Consider the following 17,517-nt stretch of genomic DNA (forward strand, 5'->3'; position numbering starts at 1 on the left):
TAAAACACTGTTTTACACGAACCCACAAAAAAAAACAGAACAATTAATTTCTTAACTTGCAGTTACGCTTATTAAACTATTATAAAACAATTTCGTGGCACATTCTTCATGTCGTGTTTAATTTGGCAAAACTTATGTTGCTTGAACACAAACAAATGTACATTGTGTTTTTTTTCATAACATACCTACCTGATATGAAAATTTTTTAGTCGAAAAAGTCTATTATTTATGTACATGTAAATGGATGTATATGTATTTTAGTGTGGCTTTTTAAGGATTGTATTATGTTAACACAACCACGTCAAGTTCGGCTGAGCCTCAAAATCACAGAGACTGTCATTTGTTCACGAGGCGTTTTTATATTTCAATGAATCTTTCGAACGCGCACACCATTGGACATTCAATGATTGTACTAAGACATCTCCAGACATTAAATTTCCTTCTGTTCCTTTTCCTTCCGTTTCACTCGGAACAATTGATGTGAATATTTGTTAACGTCATGAAAAATCAAGATGGAGTACTTGTAGCAACAAATACGCTGGGGTGAAGAATGATATGTCGTAGTTGACAAGTTCTAATATCGTATGTTTAGTGTTATGGAAAATAAAACACTTTAGAGAACCAGGGCACAATGTGGTTTCCCAGTCGTCCTCCTCTCTGTTCCCCACCAGCCACTCACAGGTCTGTGTTTTATAATTTCTATTCTGATAAACTGTATGAATGATGCTGAAGTTATACTAACTAGGCAAATCTGTAAAGTACTTCATCTTTAAAAAAAAATCTACTTTTTGTTTTAAGTATTTAGAATCTCCGATATCCTGACCATTCTTATTTCTTATCTTCTTTCTTGGTTTCAATTCCATTACCAGAGGAGGTTAAGCGAGGTACGTTCGACGTTTGATAGTTGTTCAACTGCTTCTCTATATATTTTAGAGACTCTGAGAGGAAATTTTGAACTGCTGTGAGAGCGGCTACTACCGCGGGACTGCCGAACCCGTGAGTAATGAGTGAAAAATGCGTCAGATGGCGTTGGACGTTGGGGTCCAAGATTATTTGAGGCCTAGTATTGCACAAAGGAGACCTGTCTTGATTTAGGAGGTCAATAAACTCTTTTATGGTTTGCCTGCGGGGAAAAAGAAAAGAAAGAAAAAACATAAATTTTAAATGTCTTATCAAATCTACATAAGTAAAAAAGTAACACATCAAATAATGTGTAAATCATTAATAGTTGTTATAAGTAAGTACTTTTAGTCATTAATTCAGTGAAGTTTTAGGTAGAGTAGACATATCAGGCTTAAGAGCTTTAAATGACTATAGCTTTTTATTGAAAGAAAACCAGGTGGCGTTTCGGCATCTATACTGAGACCTTTTTTTTAATTGGTGTCATTGGCATTTATTTTATTAGTTTTGACTTTCATTTATTACCCGCTATTTAGTGATAAAACTTTTAATCGTACGTCTCAGCTGCCGCCTTAAGGAAAGTATTGAGAAGGACTGTTTTCATTGGTAGAACCAAGGTTCGATCCTGGATGCTACTAACGTCACCCGAGGTCTGACCATTACGATTTCATTCAGTTATTTCATTACTTTCAAGAAAGGGTATTATCAAAATGTTGCAAAATGTTCTAGGTTGTTTGAGCTATCGGTTATGTGTATCATGTAGCAGGCGTCTATTTTCTATGCGTAGGCATATATCAGATTACATGCCTCACTTGAACTAACAACATTCGACGATACACTCACAACAGAAGTAAAGAAAACAAACTCCAAGTCATAGATTTGGTGGCTGCGAAGACTCGTTGTTCACATGTCAGAGGTAACCACAAGAAGTTGACAGTTGTTGTTTTGGTTTGTTCCAGTGCAAAGCCAAACAATGGACTATCTGTCTACGGCGGGAAATCAAACCCTGGATTTTGAGCGAAAGACGTTCTTTAACTTATAGCAAACTCGTTATGTAGTAAAACTTACAAATACTGGTAAATATCTTGACCATAAATCAGACCATTTCGGCATAAAGACAAGTATTAAATAGTTACTTTAGTTTCTTAGAAGTTAAAAATTCCAATTCTTCTTAACAATGGATACCTGATGATGAAGTTAAAACCAAGAATACAAAATAATACAATTACAGACATATATTCATCTTTCTCGAGAGATGTCTCTGAAACATACATAGTTGTAAACAACATAAAACATTATTCAAAAACCGTAACACAATACGACCACAATTACTACACACATCAAAACAGATAAAGAGAGCCAACATTTCCCTCGAATATGGATTCCAGTAAATTGTAGAAGCGAAAAGACGTAAAAAAGTTAGAATTCAGCTGAATAATGGCCACACGAGACTCTCTAATCTTATTATGTCTGCAAGAGCCCGTCATTCCAGATAGATCTTACAGTAAAATGTAATATGAACAACATAACAAAGAGAGTGATGCTAAGCCTTTCTACATCTTCTGAACTGTTAACGTAATCTGTCAACCTGACATAGAATTCAGCATTTAAATGATTGACAAGTAAGTATCGCTCTAGCCTTTCTAGCAAGAATATCTAGTGAGATAATACATGAAAATACAGATGTTTGTTTGTTTGTTTTGAATTTCACACAAAGCTACTCGAGGGTTATCTGTGCTAGCCATCCCTGATTTAGCAGTGTAAGACTAGAGGGAAGGCAGCTAGTCATCACCACCCACCACCAACTCTTGGGCTACTCTTTTACCAACGAATAGTGGGATTGACCGTCACATTATAGATAACCAGTCTTAGATAACCAGGGTATACTTACCAGTCTTAGATAAATAACCAGGGTATACTTACCACTAAACTGTATATAATAATCTCACTTTCACTAGATTTTATTCATATTTTAAAAGATTCACTTCTTCAACCTTTGAAGGTTTGATTGTTTGTTGTCAAGCGCAAAGCTAGTAACACAATGGTCTATCTGCATTCTGTTCTTTACGAGTATCGTAACCACAGTATTTCAGTGTGGCAAACTTGCAGTCTTCGCTTTGTGTCTTAGAGTGAGTAACATTAAAATATAATTCTATAAAAAGTCTGCCCTTCATAAGACGAGCTCAAACAATATTTGAGGCAGAGGATAAGAACATTAAATAAATTATTAAATTAACTTACTTTTGTTCTTACTTCTAAATACAATAATTTACACACAAAAAAGAAAAGACAAACAAACTGAGAACATCACCAAACTGTTGTTGTGTTAGCTGTTTCACGCTACTTTTATCATACGATACTTAAGTACCAATTCATACGTGATTTTGAAAAAAATATATAACACAGCTGTATATACATATGCAGATGTAGAGTTGAAACGTGTTTTTAAAACAGTCTACATTGCAGGGGCTCATCAACTATAAAGACAAACAAAAACAATATACATCAAACATTATGCTAGGAGTAATATGACTTCATGTCCTCTAGATGTAATAAAAAATACAATGGACAGACTACCAGAGGACTCTGGGATTGGATAAAAGAACACTGCAAAGTTAAAACCTACAATACAGTAGTGTTACTGAAGGAATGTGATGTTGTGTTTATCTCCAGTTCCTTCTGCTCCTTCCTCCATTCCTGAAAACCTACAATACGGCAGTGTTACTGAAGGAATGTGATGTTGTGTTTATATCCAGTTCCTTCTGCTCCATCCTCCATCCCTGAGAAGAATTTCATAGAACATAAAGTTAAAACCTACAATACAGTGATATTACTAAAGGAATGTGATGTTGTGTTTATCTCCAGTTCCTTCTGCTCCATCCTCTATTCCTGAGAAGAATTTCAGCTTATAATGGTAGAATATAAAGTTAAAACCTACAATACAGTGGTATTACTAAAGGAAAGTGATGTTGTGTTTATCTCCAGTTCCTTCTGCTCCATCCTCTATTCCTGAGAGAAATTTCAGCTTGTATATAATGATAGAATATACTATAATTAAGCTAAAACCTTTTCATGATGGGTTCGATATAATATACACCAATTCGTCTACACATTTGCACACGTTAAGTATTTGTACTGTAAATTTCTGATACAGCATGTGTATATTCACAAAATTGGGTAGACTTTCAGTGAACATTACAAGTATTTCGTACACAAAAAATCATATTTTTACTGGCTATGTTTACAAAAGATTTGTTTGTGAAAATATCGAGTCTGTTTCGTTACTGATCTGGTTGATTGGTTGCTTGGCGTTTATTGGCTTAATAAAACTGGGCTATCTGCGCCATAAAATCGTTAAACATAACAAAAGTAAAATTGTCATAAAATGTAAAAATGAATCAAAGTAAAACTAAACCGATTTCAGACATTTGGTAAAAATTCAAATAGAGTGAAAAAGGCCAATGGTTCTTAAAAACTCAAGATCATTAGTAAGGTGGACAATGTTAAAATCGCCAGTGACACTGTCCAACATCAGGAATGAACCCATACCATAGAAAAACATGTCTAAAATGATGCCGTCGCTCGTGATCTTAAAGACGACACGACAGTAAAGTGTGAGCTTTTGTGACTCGAGTGTCACAAAGGCCACACATTGGTACACCAACATCAGTTCCAGATAAAAGAAAACAATGAGTTGTGACCAATGTGTAGCCAAACCAAAACAATTTTTTTCCTTCCAATCCTTACAGAAATAAGACAGCCGAAGATCAATATAAAGTTTGATCTTGAAAAGCTTGTTGTCACTTTGCTCACTCCAAGTCAACTGGTCCTGAGTCGAACCTTAAATGCAGGACTATAGTCCATGTATGGCATGGCAGTGATAGTGCCAGAGCAGATAGACTTAGCTGCTGTTTCAGCGAACTCGTTCCTCGCGAATACCGACGCGGCCCAGTTTCCAGAAAAACTGGATAAAAATATATGATAAAAAGAAATGGGGCAGTCGGTTTTGAATATCGATGAGAATAAGATAAAAAAAAAACTAGAGGTCACTAGAGAGCTAAGCGAATCAGTATAAGTAGTACAGTTCGTGTACTGCATAGCTTCTATGTAATACAGGGCAAGAGAAACGACGTACAATGCGGTAGTGAACACAGAAACTGTAAAGAAACCACCGAACCACAACAACCCATGGTAGGACCCACAGAGTCATCTGATCTCAAACCATCCTTCCATTCTCATTTATACGAATCGAAGTTTTAAAGTGTACAATAAAGACATTTGCAAAAGATGTAGAGGACGCTCATGAGATTCAGTACACAAACTCTGGACTGGGGAAGTGCTGAAACCCCCCTTGTAGAGCCAAAACCCCAGATGGTGAACGGGGTCCAACATCAGTACACAAACTCTGGACTTGGGAAGTGCTGAAACCCCCTTTATAGAGCCAAAGCCCCAGATGGTGAATGGGGTCCAACATCTTCAAGGCCGAGGACCTGGCAGAGCATTAGATCAGAGACCCGTAGTCCAGTTTCAGTCGAATGAGGGCACGATAGATCGTTAGCATAGAACATCAGTGCGCTCCCCAAGAGGTGGAAGAGAGGACACGGAGGATGTTCAGTACTCTTGACACGTAGCTGCTCGATGTGTGCAATGAAAGTCAGCTTACGGTCAGATACAAGCCCCAAAAATTTTGTCTCAGAAAGGACAACTTTACTGAAACAGAGCTCGGGATGAGGACGAATACCCACCATTGGTAAAGAAAGTGCAAACAGTTTTGGAGAGGTAAAAGGTAAAACCTGTAGTTACCAATCGATAAGTCTCGTGCTCAACGACTTACACAAGATGTGAAAGTCGTTGATATAGAGTCTGTTTACAACTTGTAGGAGAAAGTTGTCCAGTGATGGCATTAATTTTAAAATGAAAAGTGTGACGCTCCAGACATAGCCCTGAGAGACTCCAGGTTCATGTGGGAAAGAACAAAAAAGTGTCGAACTTAGAATCGCTAGTCCATTAAAAAAAATTGACAAAAATATGCAAATAACCATGCAACTCATAAGAATGTAGGTCTGACAAAATGTAGCATCATAATTCTTCTGAATGTAAAAAAATTACAGAAACAAGATGTTGTCAAGTTCAATCACGTGGATCACGATGGACGAGAGGAGGTCGTTTGATCCGAGGAACCAAATAAGACGAGCATTAACTCTCCTCTCTAAGGTCTTACAGAGACAATTGGACGGTAGTTTGAAGAAATCGTGGGAGCCTTCGCAGGCTTAGGGAAAAGGGACGTCAATAGCCCGGCGCCAAGCATCAGGAAAAGAATTTTCCTGTCAGATCCAGTTAAAAACAACCAGAATAATAGCAAGAGAGAGATGGTGCATCATGTCATAGTGAATATCATCATGTCCGACTGATAATGAAGAGCAAACTTGAGATCTACTAGTGTAAAGAGGCAATTATAGTCATAGAAACGATCAGCCTGAAAGTAAAAAGGCGATCGCTCTGCACGACTCTTGATGGTTAAGAAGGTCGGGATGAAGCAGAAATGCTAGATGTCCAGTAAGAGCTTTAGACGAGAATAATAATGGCAATGCTCTGGGTATCAGCACATTTCTGGTCATTGAAGGACAAGATGGTATACTTCCCACTGAACTTGACCATTAGTATTTTGGAACTGGTGGTAAAAGAGATGCTGGTTGTAAACTTGATCCAACATTCCTTCTGGAGTTGACGTCTTACCTGCTGCGCATGTGCACGGGCCCACTGAAAAGCGATGCAGTTTGAAAGTGTGGGAAAACTACGAAAGCTACCCAAAGCCCGTTTTGAGCTTTCCGTGCTAAGTGACAGATAGGATTCCACCACGGACGAAGATACCGTGGAAAACGTGTAGAGGTTTTAGGAATACAGTGAGCAGCTGCCTGGACAATGCAGTCAGTCACTGCTGCAACGCAGTCATCTATCGATGGCTTACAGGGAACGGCGGGATAAAGTTCCGAGAGAGCAGTGAAAAAGGGGCAGTCGGCCTTGCCCAGCTTTCACCGAGACAGGCGAGTCGGGTGGCATCGACCATGGCCAGTCTCTCTCAAAATGATAGTAAAATGATCACTGCCCTGTGGGTTACTGTCAACCCTCCAAGAAAAGTAAGAGAAAAATGAAGGGAAGCAGATATATCAACAGCAGTACAAGACAGTACAGTCCATGAAAATAAGCATAATAACCAGTATTGAAGAAAGCTTGTAATCCAAGAGCATACTCTAAAGATCATTCCAATCAATGTCAGCACCACCCCAAAGGGGTGTGTATTAAAGTCTCCCAGGATTAAAAAGGGAGACAATAACTATTCAATAAGAGCATCGATATTTGGTTAAACACAAGTCTTTCTAGGAGAGAACAAACAGTGATGGTACAACTTAAGGAAACACGAATGGCTATGACTTCCAAGGGTGGGCACATGCTGATCGACCAACAGAGCCATCTCTCTATGCACTCGTCCATCGCGAAACCTGTCATTTCTCTACATAAAATGCTGCCTAGAGGTGACTGCATCGACAAGTTTTAGAAACGTTTCCTGTAAGTTGAGACACATGATGAAAAGAATCGATTAAATCCTTAATGTCATCTATATCCCAACGGAAACCTCGACAGTTCCACTGTATCAATGTGGCCATTTTTTATTTAGGTGGATAACCATTCGGCTTACAACCACGTAGGTTTTCTTTATTAGAAAGAGGTCTTTCGACCTCTATGGATTCTTCTCTGGATCGAGTATGTAGGTCTCTGTCAGCAATTGTAGAGTACAGTGACTGAGTTTGAGAACGAATAATTGTTTGACATCTAATTTACAATTTGTTATTCAACGAATTATGGGGAAGAAATCGCATTAAAATATCCGTATAGCCCAGTGGTTAACGTGCCGGATCTGCGAATTTAGTGTTCGCGTCCAGTTACGTTAAAAAAAACAATAAACATCATGCTCCGTACTTTGGAGCCATTATAAAAGTGATGGTTAGAAGAGAGTAGAGTGGTAAAAACTAGGTGCCTTTTTCTACTCTATCACTTGAAAACTAAGGACAGCTAGCGAAGACAGCTCTTTGTCAGCGTTGCGTGAATATCCGGAAATAAACAAACAAATTTCCTCTCGTACAAACGCTTGAAAGGGCAACTGCCCATGTTCAACATAGACTACAAAAGACTATCATGGAATGTTGTAAAAGTTTCCAAAAAACGTATTATTTATGAGTGTAATTTTATGTACTAGCTTGGAACTACATTAAACAAGTTTAAAACACATAGTGAGAGCATTGAACCTGAAATACCTTTTTATACGGGAATATGATTTTGTTGAATTCCTGGAATATTAGTCATAAGACTCGGCGTACAGCATTAACAACGTTTTAACTGTTGGAGTATTCGTCATTTTTAGCTGAATGAAAGCATAACGTTCAATGTGTAGAAAATCACATCACGCTGGTAATTTTAATAATGGGTCTGATCTATTACTATTATTATTTACTTTTTTGACCACCAGGGTAGAAGTATGGGAAAAGTTTGTTTGTTTGTTTTTGGAATTTCGCGCAAAGATACACGAGAGCTATCTGTGCTAGCCGTCCAAAATTTAGCAGTGTAAGACTAGAGGGAAGGCAGCTAGTCATCACCACCCACCGCCAACTCTTGGGCTACTCTTTTACCAACGAATAGTGGGATTGACCGTCACATTATATCGCCCTCACTACTGAAGAGGCGAGCATGTTTGGTGCGACGGTGATTCGAACCCGCGACCCTCAGATTACGAGTCGAACGCCTTAACCCAGCTGGCCATTCCGGGCTGTATAGGAAAAGAGCTAGTTGCACATAATAGTTGTTTTATGTGGTAACATTTACCTTATGTATGATAAGGTAACGACACTTAGTCTTAACCCCATATACTTGAAATTTATATAGAAACCAAAATATTCCAACAGTATAAAGTCTGTAAAAGTTTATGCTTAAAGTCGACACGAACATTCAAACGTAACCTTTACGTTATTGCGTATTGTCATAAACACAAACTCTCAACTACGGCGAAAGCTGCTAACCGTACCTCTGACCATATCTCAGGAAACAGAGCAACTGTGTTTCGCAGATATGCTAAAGCATTAGTGCAATTGCTAATTTCGAACTTAAATGCTACACTGGATATATATGAAACGATTAAATATCCTATAACCTCGGTTTATAGGGTCTTCATCCTTCTATATTAAGATTTCTTGAACCGTCGTGTTTTTCTGACTGGTTATATATTATCATACTTCTATAAATACACTTCTTTGGAATTGTGGTTCAAGGGTATTGGCAACAAAAGTGTCCTTTTAAGAAACACAAGAATATTTTTATACCAGCTGGAGTATCCGCCTCCTGACGGAAGTTATGTAAATTCAAAATTGATTAAAGGCTATCTCAGTACGTGAAAAGTTGTTTCTCTTATACATAACTTTAAAAAAAATACCCATAAATATTGCAAAACATAAGATATGATATCGCAAATTTGCTTGTATCTGTATATGAATCCAATAAACATTTATGCCAAATTTGATACAAATCTGTCCCCAAGGGGCGAATTAGTGGCAAAAAGAAATCTCCATAAAAATCGCAAAAGGCAAAAGTTCAAATTTGTATGTACCTCCGTATGGACATAATAAGCTTCCATACGAATTCGGGTGAAAATCCAATCACATCATGTGAAATAGTTATACGGAAAAATAGTGCTATTACATTTATATAGAAATGCAGCCTATATTAATGTGAATTTTGCATTAGTAATATCTGAACTGGTAAGTGTAAAGTACTATCTATGATTTGGTGAAAGTTAAAGATCACATTTCATTTCTGTCCCTTCTTTACATTTTCATAATTGACGATGTAGTGGCAGTGTGCTCATCTTTTGGTTAAGAGTTAGTTAGGCCTAGCATGGCCAAGCGTGTTAAAACGTTCGACTCGTAATCCGAGGGTCGCGGGTTCGAATCACCGTCGCACCAAACATGCTCGCCCTTTCAGCAGTGGGGGTGTTATAATGTTTCGGTCAGTCCCACGATAAAGTCCCCCTAGTGATTGTCTCGCCCATTTTAATAAAACCAGAATTGAGGTAACGGACACACAAGCAAGATAAGAAATACGTTTCTCATGAAAACTGACTATACAGACAATTTCCAAGTAATACAACGCACATAACAAAAGAGATTAATTTGAGTTTTCAGTGTTATAACTGTGACGTGAAACAAACCCACTGTTATAATACGCTTCACCACAATTGGTTGTTGTACGAGTCAAAAATCTGGAACCCCGTTCATCAGCGCCACCTGTTCTCAATGTGTATGGCATTATCGAGAATATTTACATTTTATTCGTGATTAAAAAAACAAAACTGTTAGATGCATATATATTAAAACAGTATAGAAAGATTACTACACGATATTTTAGTTTGATCTAATCTGAATATTTATTTTGCTATGCAAAATAGTAATAAACTGCTGGGATAGTTTAATATTGTCTCATTCCACACGTTTCTGGAAGAAAGGGGAAATGGAATGACATGCGCATTCACTGGAATTTAATCGCAACGAGCTTCCGAGAGAATCGTCTAAGGAAGTACATAACGTCCTGAAAAGTCATTCCAGACTTTAGAGATGTCTTGAAAACAGGCCCTTACCACCAGACTGATTTAAAGCACGCAATTTTAGTTGACAAGCTGCCTTCGCGGCCCGGCATGGCCAAGCGTGTTAAGGCGTTCGACTCGTAATCTGAGGGTCGCGGGTTCGAATCCCGCTCGCACCAAACATTCTCGCCCTTTCAATCGTGGGGGCGTTATAATGTGACGGTCAATCCCACTATTCTTTGGTAAAAGAGTAGCCCAAGAGTTGGCGGTGGGTGGTGATGGTTAGCTGCCTTCCCTCTAGTCTTACACTGCTAAATTAGGGACGGCTAGTGCAGATAGCCCTCGAGTAGCTTTGCGCGAAATTCAAAATAAACAAACAAATGGTTAATGGTTATCAAGTGTCATACTTAAGTAAAATACTTTTAAAGATGTAAAGCCACCTTTATCAAACGTTCAGTTACAAGCATAGGTCCAATAACCGATCACCTGCTGCATTTCATATCACAAGACGATTCATAAGGTATTAACGGAGAATTGTAATAACCATCTTACAACTTTAGTTTTACTTCACCATAGCTAAAATATTATAAACTAGCTGGAGTACCCGTCCCGTTGACGAAAGTTATGTAAATTCGTGACTAATGAAGAATTATCTTAGAACATAAAAAGTTGCTTCCCTTATATGTAGTCCCCCTGTGGGATAAGGGCAAGTCTTCATATTTACACGCTAAAGTCATGGGTTGGATTTCCCTCAGTGAACGCTGCAGATAGCCTTTTGTGACTTTACTATAACAATACACACGCACACACCCTTATGTCTAACTGTAAAAATTGCAAAAAAATACAAAACTAAAATGTTTTCCTGTATCTTTACAAGGACTAAAAAAAAATCTTCATACTATTATATTCTCAGGACGGCTGAAGATGACCTAAGAAGATCGAAACGTTTTCTATGGTTTATTAATATTAGTGTTAATAAACTAAATGATAATACATTTTTACTTCAAGTGGGTTTCTCGTCATCATGAAAGGCAGTACTATCACATTTATATAGATTGTAACAGTTCTTTAGTTGTTTTGTGTACCGTGCCAAAAGTCGCAATACTGTTGTTTGTTTTGTCAGTCAAACGTTTCTGTATCATACAACAATAATAAAAACTGTTCATTATTGTTGGCCTCTGTTAGAGGATTTACATATGTCAACATGTTTACTCTATACAGTGCCAGTTTCCTCAGATGCACGTTATGACAGGGAACTATATTCTCAATACTTTATCTAATTTAACTTTTTCCTACGCGAATCTGTTAAATCTCCCCAAGTCAAACACAATGAAAATAATAAGCTTGGCCATTTTGTATATCAACGTAGTTTCTTCAAAATATTAAATTTTATAACTCAAATAAAGCTCTCCGGTAGCCCCTCTAACTTGCTTTCATTTTTTAAAATTGTAAATAGAAAATTAAGCTTCCTTAAATATCCTGAACATTAGTCATCCACCAGCGTGACCGAATTCGCGCTAGTTTCTATGTTGGGAAGGAATAAAACCCATGTCCCATCCCAAAATTTAGTGGCATAAACGTTGCGCGATTCGATATCTGGCTTCTCAGCTTTATAAAGGCGTCTTCTCAGCGTTTTTTATAAGTTATTTCGATAGATACGTTGAAGGAAGCTCAACGAATCTTACTTGTTACTATAAACTAGCAAAGCGCTGTACCTGCTTTTACATCAGCACTTCTACTATTTTATGAAAAAAAACACATTCCGGCAAATACCCTAACCCTTAAATTCCTCACCTTTGAAATGAACTTTATTGAAACAGGAGTTCTATCGGCAATAAAGTTTTTTCTTCTTTGTTCTTTTATAGGGGGAGGAGCAAAATGATCCTTTTTCGGTATACTTTGTTTTAGTTGTAACTTAAGTACCGGAAACTGTGACATCCCTCCATAGCCCACTAAACCCTCGAATTTAGTCTCACTGACTCGCAGAATGGTTGGTGAAAAAAAACACAAAGCCGGATGTCATACCTCAATCTCTTTACGAACACACGGTTTCCTGACCGAAAACAAGATATCTCTTACAATTATTGTGTAATCAAATTTTTTTTCTACAAATTATGACGCAGTAAACAGACAAACCTAGTTTACATTTCAACCACTAGAAACGTTGCACTTATTAAAACAATTGAATTATACAACAGTCGATGATAAATATTAACCAAAAGAGTAAGTTGCACAAAACAATTATTATTTTTTAATATAATAAGCATTTGAATTTCGTTGTCTTTTACGACTTCGTTTCAGAAAGAGAAAACAAAAATATATATTATTGTCGTCCCGAAAAATAATTACGAATGATAACCATCAGTAACTTCAAACTGCTTTCTGTGAACAAAGGGAACATTTAACCATTTGTGATCACTAACATGATTCCGTTGTTAATCCTAGTGGTTTAACACGCAGGTTGAAAGCAAGACTGACTTGGACAGTGCCTACAAACTCTTTGTAACAACTAAAAAACGAGCACTAGTTTAAATGTCTCATGGGAAAATTGTGACATTTGATTACAGGGGAAAGCACGCATCAAGACATTTTTGTTTGTTTATTTATTTTCGATTAAATAGCAGCATTTCGAATACGTGTGATTAAGGGTTCGCGATCCAGAACAAGCAAATACGTCACACGTCATAAAATCTGAGAAAAACTGACACAGTTAGGACAATTTATTACATAAATCCACCAATACTTAACCATAATATAATCAAACACTACATGAAAATAAAGTATTACATTCGATGTATTTGCGCTTCCCGAAAGTATGCTGTTTGAAGAGCAAATAAAACCAAAATTAAGAATATCTGTATTTTGAAATTAATATCTCATGTTGCGTTCTTGCTTACAGAGTACACAACTATTCTCGTGATTCATGGCATGCGCACGTTGCACTTTTGTCGTGACAGTGTAAATTGCAACGTTAAGTGTCTCTTATCTGATGTCATTTTAGTGTTTCTGACAAGCTGACAGAAAAAAAAACATTACTCTATATTGGTACAAGTTGTAAAAAATCGGATCTCTCCATGTGGCTTTCGGGGAAATTACACACACACTATATATATATATACACTACACTGAACGCACTAAATATTTACGTCGTCAGAGCTGTTAATTGCGTTATAATGTCTCTAATGAAACCACTACTAAGGCACAAATCACACAGACGTAAAACTCTTCAAAGTGAAACATCACAAGTACGTCCACTGCTGTAACTGAGACATAGTTCAAACAAAGTCCGTCAGTGGCGTTGTGCCCACAGACGATGGATGGATAACACATTGTTTTTTGACTGTGCTCCTCCTTACACACAATAAAGGTAAAAACACAGTTTATATTACAATGACGTACTTTGGTCCTTATAACATATTAGTGGTAACACACATACCAAGATAGTTGTTAATAAACCTTCCATTTATTTATAGTGAACAAATACATACACACCATTGGTAGCAGGCACGTTAACTTTAGAGTGTGATTTTATGAAAACGCACTATTCGTAGCATATATGTTAAGCATAAAGTCCAGTTGTGTATAAAAACATATAACTTATTCACCATTTAAAAGGGTAAACCGGTCTTGTGTCTACAAGTATTCACGATTAGTTTATTTTAAGAGAATAATCAATCTTCAAGTTTTTTTGTTGTTGGTAGCACGTAAGCGCGCGCGTGTATTACATGCTCATAAAGACCAAATATAAAAATGCGTATGTGGTCAACCCTTCAACCCAGTAATTTTTTTTTCGGTAAGACACGAGTTCGATCGCAAATGTTTCATTCATGTGATAGACAAAAACTTAGCCCAGCTCTAATTATTTTGTTAGTAAACTGTGAGAACACGATTTGTTTTGGTGGTAAACAATACACACCATTCTGCCCGAAAAGTAAAGTCGCTATTTGAGTTTAACCATAAATACGTATGACATAGACGAACTTCAATTACGAAATTGAAAACATTCATTTCTAAAAAAATAAATAAATAAGAGAATTAATCCGTAATAAAACAAAGCACACACAAAGATGTGGTAGTAAAATCTGCGTCTTTATCTGACGTGTGAACTAAGGAAATGTTCTTTATATTCTGAAACTACTGTTCTACAAAACAATACTCAGTGGCATAGCTAGGGTTTTCAGCGCCCGGGGACAAAGTTAGTTTTCGCGCCCCCTCGTGACAAAATGTAAGCAATAATTCCTAATAATATAACATCAATTTGGCGAACCACCCCCGATGCTGCGCCCCGGGACAGATGTACCTCCTTCCCCCCCCCCCCTAGCTACGCCACTAACAACACCCACGTAATGGGTTATTAACAAAATCTGGAGAAACAGACCAAAAATGAATACCGCGCATTCGATCGTCACATTATATGTAATGACGAAATTAGATGAAAACTGTAGAATCTTCAGTTTTGTAGTTCATGTTTGTACAGTCGACAGGTTTATTAATTACCTTACGATAATGTTCCATGTTAAGTTTCTTAAATCTCAGTTTCTGCAACCAACTTAATTTATAACTAAACATTTTCACATAGTACCCTCACAATAAGTGCTTTTTTACAGACTTCAGACTTAATGTGCAATGATGTGCACTAATACTCCAAACAAAGAATGTGTAAAACACGAGGAAATATATGCTCCATCTTTAACGAGACACGTGCAATTCATAAACTTTCACTGGGTATGTGAGAGTGCAGATTCGAAAACTCAGTATACTATTGTCCAGCTTTTAGTGGATCTCTCTTCCTCACTAAAACTAATTGGTTCTTGGGCCTACGTCCCGGATTCACCATACAACTAACAACGCCCTTGCTTTAGGCGTATTTTGTGATGTTTTTTAAGCGAATCTCGACTCTTTCCTTGATGGTTAACATGCTAAACATCCACATTTAAATACGACAACAACAACTGATTAACCAAAAGTATTTTGTTAGTCTTCGGTTAAAAAAGTAGTTTACACCTTTATTATGGAAACATTCAATGGAATAACGAAATTTTCAAGAATGGATAATCGGGTTCTGCGATCCACGTAATTATTTCCAAAATTTGTTTCTTTGATTTTGAATTTCGCAGAAACTTACCAAATACTACCTGCACGAGCAGTCTCTAAATTAGCGGTGTAAGACTAGGGAAAGGCAGCTAGTCATCACCACCCACCGCCAAACTTTGGACTACTCTTTTACCAACAAATAGTGGGATTGACCTACCATTATAACGCCCCCTCGGCTGAAAGAGTGAACATCTTTGGTGGCACGGAGATTCGAACCCGCGATCCTCAGGTTGTGAATCGAGCTCCCTGACCACCTGCCCATGACGGATCTAATTACGGATTTATTGTTGAGTCAAATGTGATTAAACAGACAACGATTTTCGCATGTCTCACTGACATCTGGTGAGGAGTTTAGAATAAATACTTCATTCAGTTTTGTCCATTTAAATTTGTAAACTACGATATTTTTAGGTATTTTATAATGTGGTAAAGCATAGTACTATAAATTTTCTGTCTAAAGATGTTTTAAAAACCAAAAGTTTCTAAAAAAAGATCAGTTAAGTAAGAACCTTACAGTGAATAGAAATTAATTTATTACAAAATATTTATATCACCAGATGTCACTAGTGAATGATAAAAGTTATTTATGTTTCAAACAAGAACCGTTTTTGTTTTGTTTGTTTCTTTTTGAAACGAGTGAAAATATATAAAAAATTAAGTTACCGTTTGTACATATTACTAATTACACATTGTTTTGGAAAGTTTATTTTCTATTAGTAGCATTTCTTAAAAACCTGTATTCTTTATATGAAGACAATGATTCTGATAAACCCTTAAATTACTAACTTGTTTACATACAGTTCACTACGGGTGGATCCACACACCACTTCTTACTAAATAACATTGTGTTGAAACTCTTAATGCATAGAACTGACGAAACGAAACTGATTGAAATCACCCAATTTCCATGTAAAATACATAGGAAAACCCAGCAGTAATTAGTGGGACTAATCATTGTATTCGTGGTATTATTTTTAAAATTGAAATTATTGTACGTGTGTGACTCACGTGTCCTGAAACCAACGAAGTCAGGGCCCCACAAGATATTTGTCGCATAAGTAGTTTTAAAAAAAACAAAAGTATTTTTTAAAATCAGATGAGTTACTTTTCAGTTCAGTTAGGAAGTTTGGTCACACTTATGTTATCATACACAGGTAATTTCATGTGAATGCCTAACCAATATCTACATCAAATTTGTCAGGGATTTAGAAAAATTGACACGACGTTTGAAATGCCATATTTCTCGTTAGGTTAAAATGACAACCATATGTAATTAAAACAATATCTATTATTGTGTTCAGCTTTACTCTGTCTTCAAACTGCGTGCGCACATCATTATTTAAATACGCATGCGTGTGCATTTTATTTCAAGGAAGTATTTGTGTTCTTTTTGATTTTCGCGCAAAGCTACACGAGGGCTATCTGCGCTAGCTGTCTCTAATTTAGCAGTGTAAGACGAGAAGGGAAGGCAGTTAGTCATCACCACCCACCGCCAACTCTTGGACTACTCTTTTAACATCGAATAGTGGGATTGACCGTCACATTATAACGCCCCCACGACTAAAAGGGGCAAACATGTTAGGTGTGATGAGGATTCGACCCCGTGACCCTCGGATTACGAGTCGCGTGCCTTAACCAAATGGCCATGCCGGGCCGTTCAAGAAAGTAACCAAAAACAGTGGATGTAAACATGCTTCAGGAAACGTTTAGTACAACAAAATATGAAAAGTTTCTCTGAGGTATTCAAAATAAGTAACTTCAGGTCGTAAATCAAATAAGTCTATTTATTTATAGAAATCATGTTTTTAAAGAAGCAATACTGCAATAAAGATGCGAATCTGACAACATATGTAACAGTAAATATCACAGACATTTGTTATTATACTTTAGGCAGG

The 17,517-nt window shown here is 37.0% G+C and overlaps 1 protein-coding gene across 4 annotated transcripts in view; it reads right to left on the bottom strand.

Moving 5' to 3' along the window:
• Nucleotides 1–17,517, bottom strand: part of LOC143230018 (transcription factor AP-2-epsilon-like) — a 162,035-nt gene continuing 144,518 nt past the window's right edge. For all 4 annotated transcript variants that reach the window (XM_076462967.1, XM_076462963.1, XM_076462965.1 and 1 more), the window contains exon 7: nucleotides 1–1,123. In XM_076462967.1, coding sequence (XP_076319082.1) covers nucleotides 829–1,123 — 295 coding nt within the window. In that variant the 3' untranslated portion in view covers nucleotides 1–828. The remainder of the gene's footprint in view (nucleotides 1,124–17,517) is intronic.

The sequence above is a fragment of the Tachypleus tridentatus genome, chromosome 10 (assembly GCF_004210375.1).
Source record: "Tachypleus tridentatus isolate NWPU-2018 chromosome 10, ASM421037v1, whole genome shotgun sequence".
NCBI classification, from domain to species: domain Eukaryota; kingdom Metazoa; phylum Arthropoda; class Merostomata; order Xiphosura; family Limulidae; genus Tachypleus; species Tachypleus tridentatus.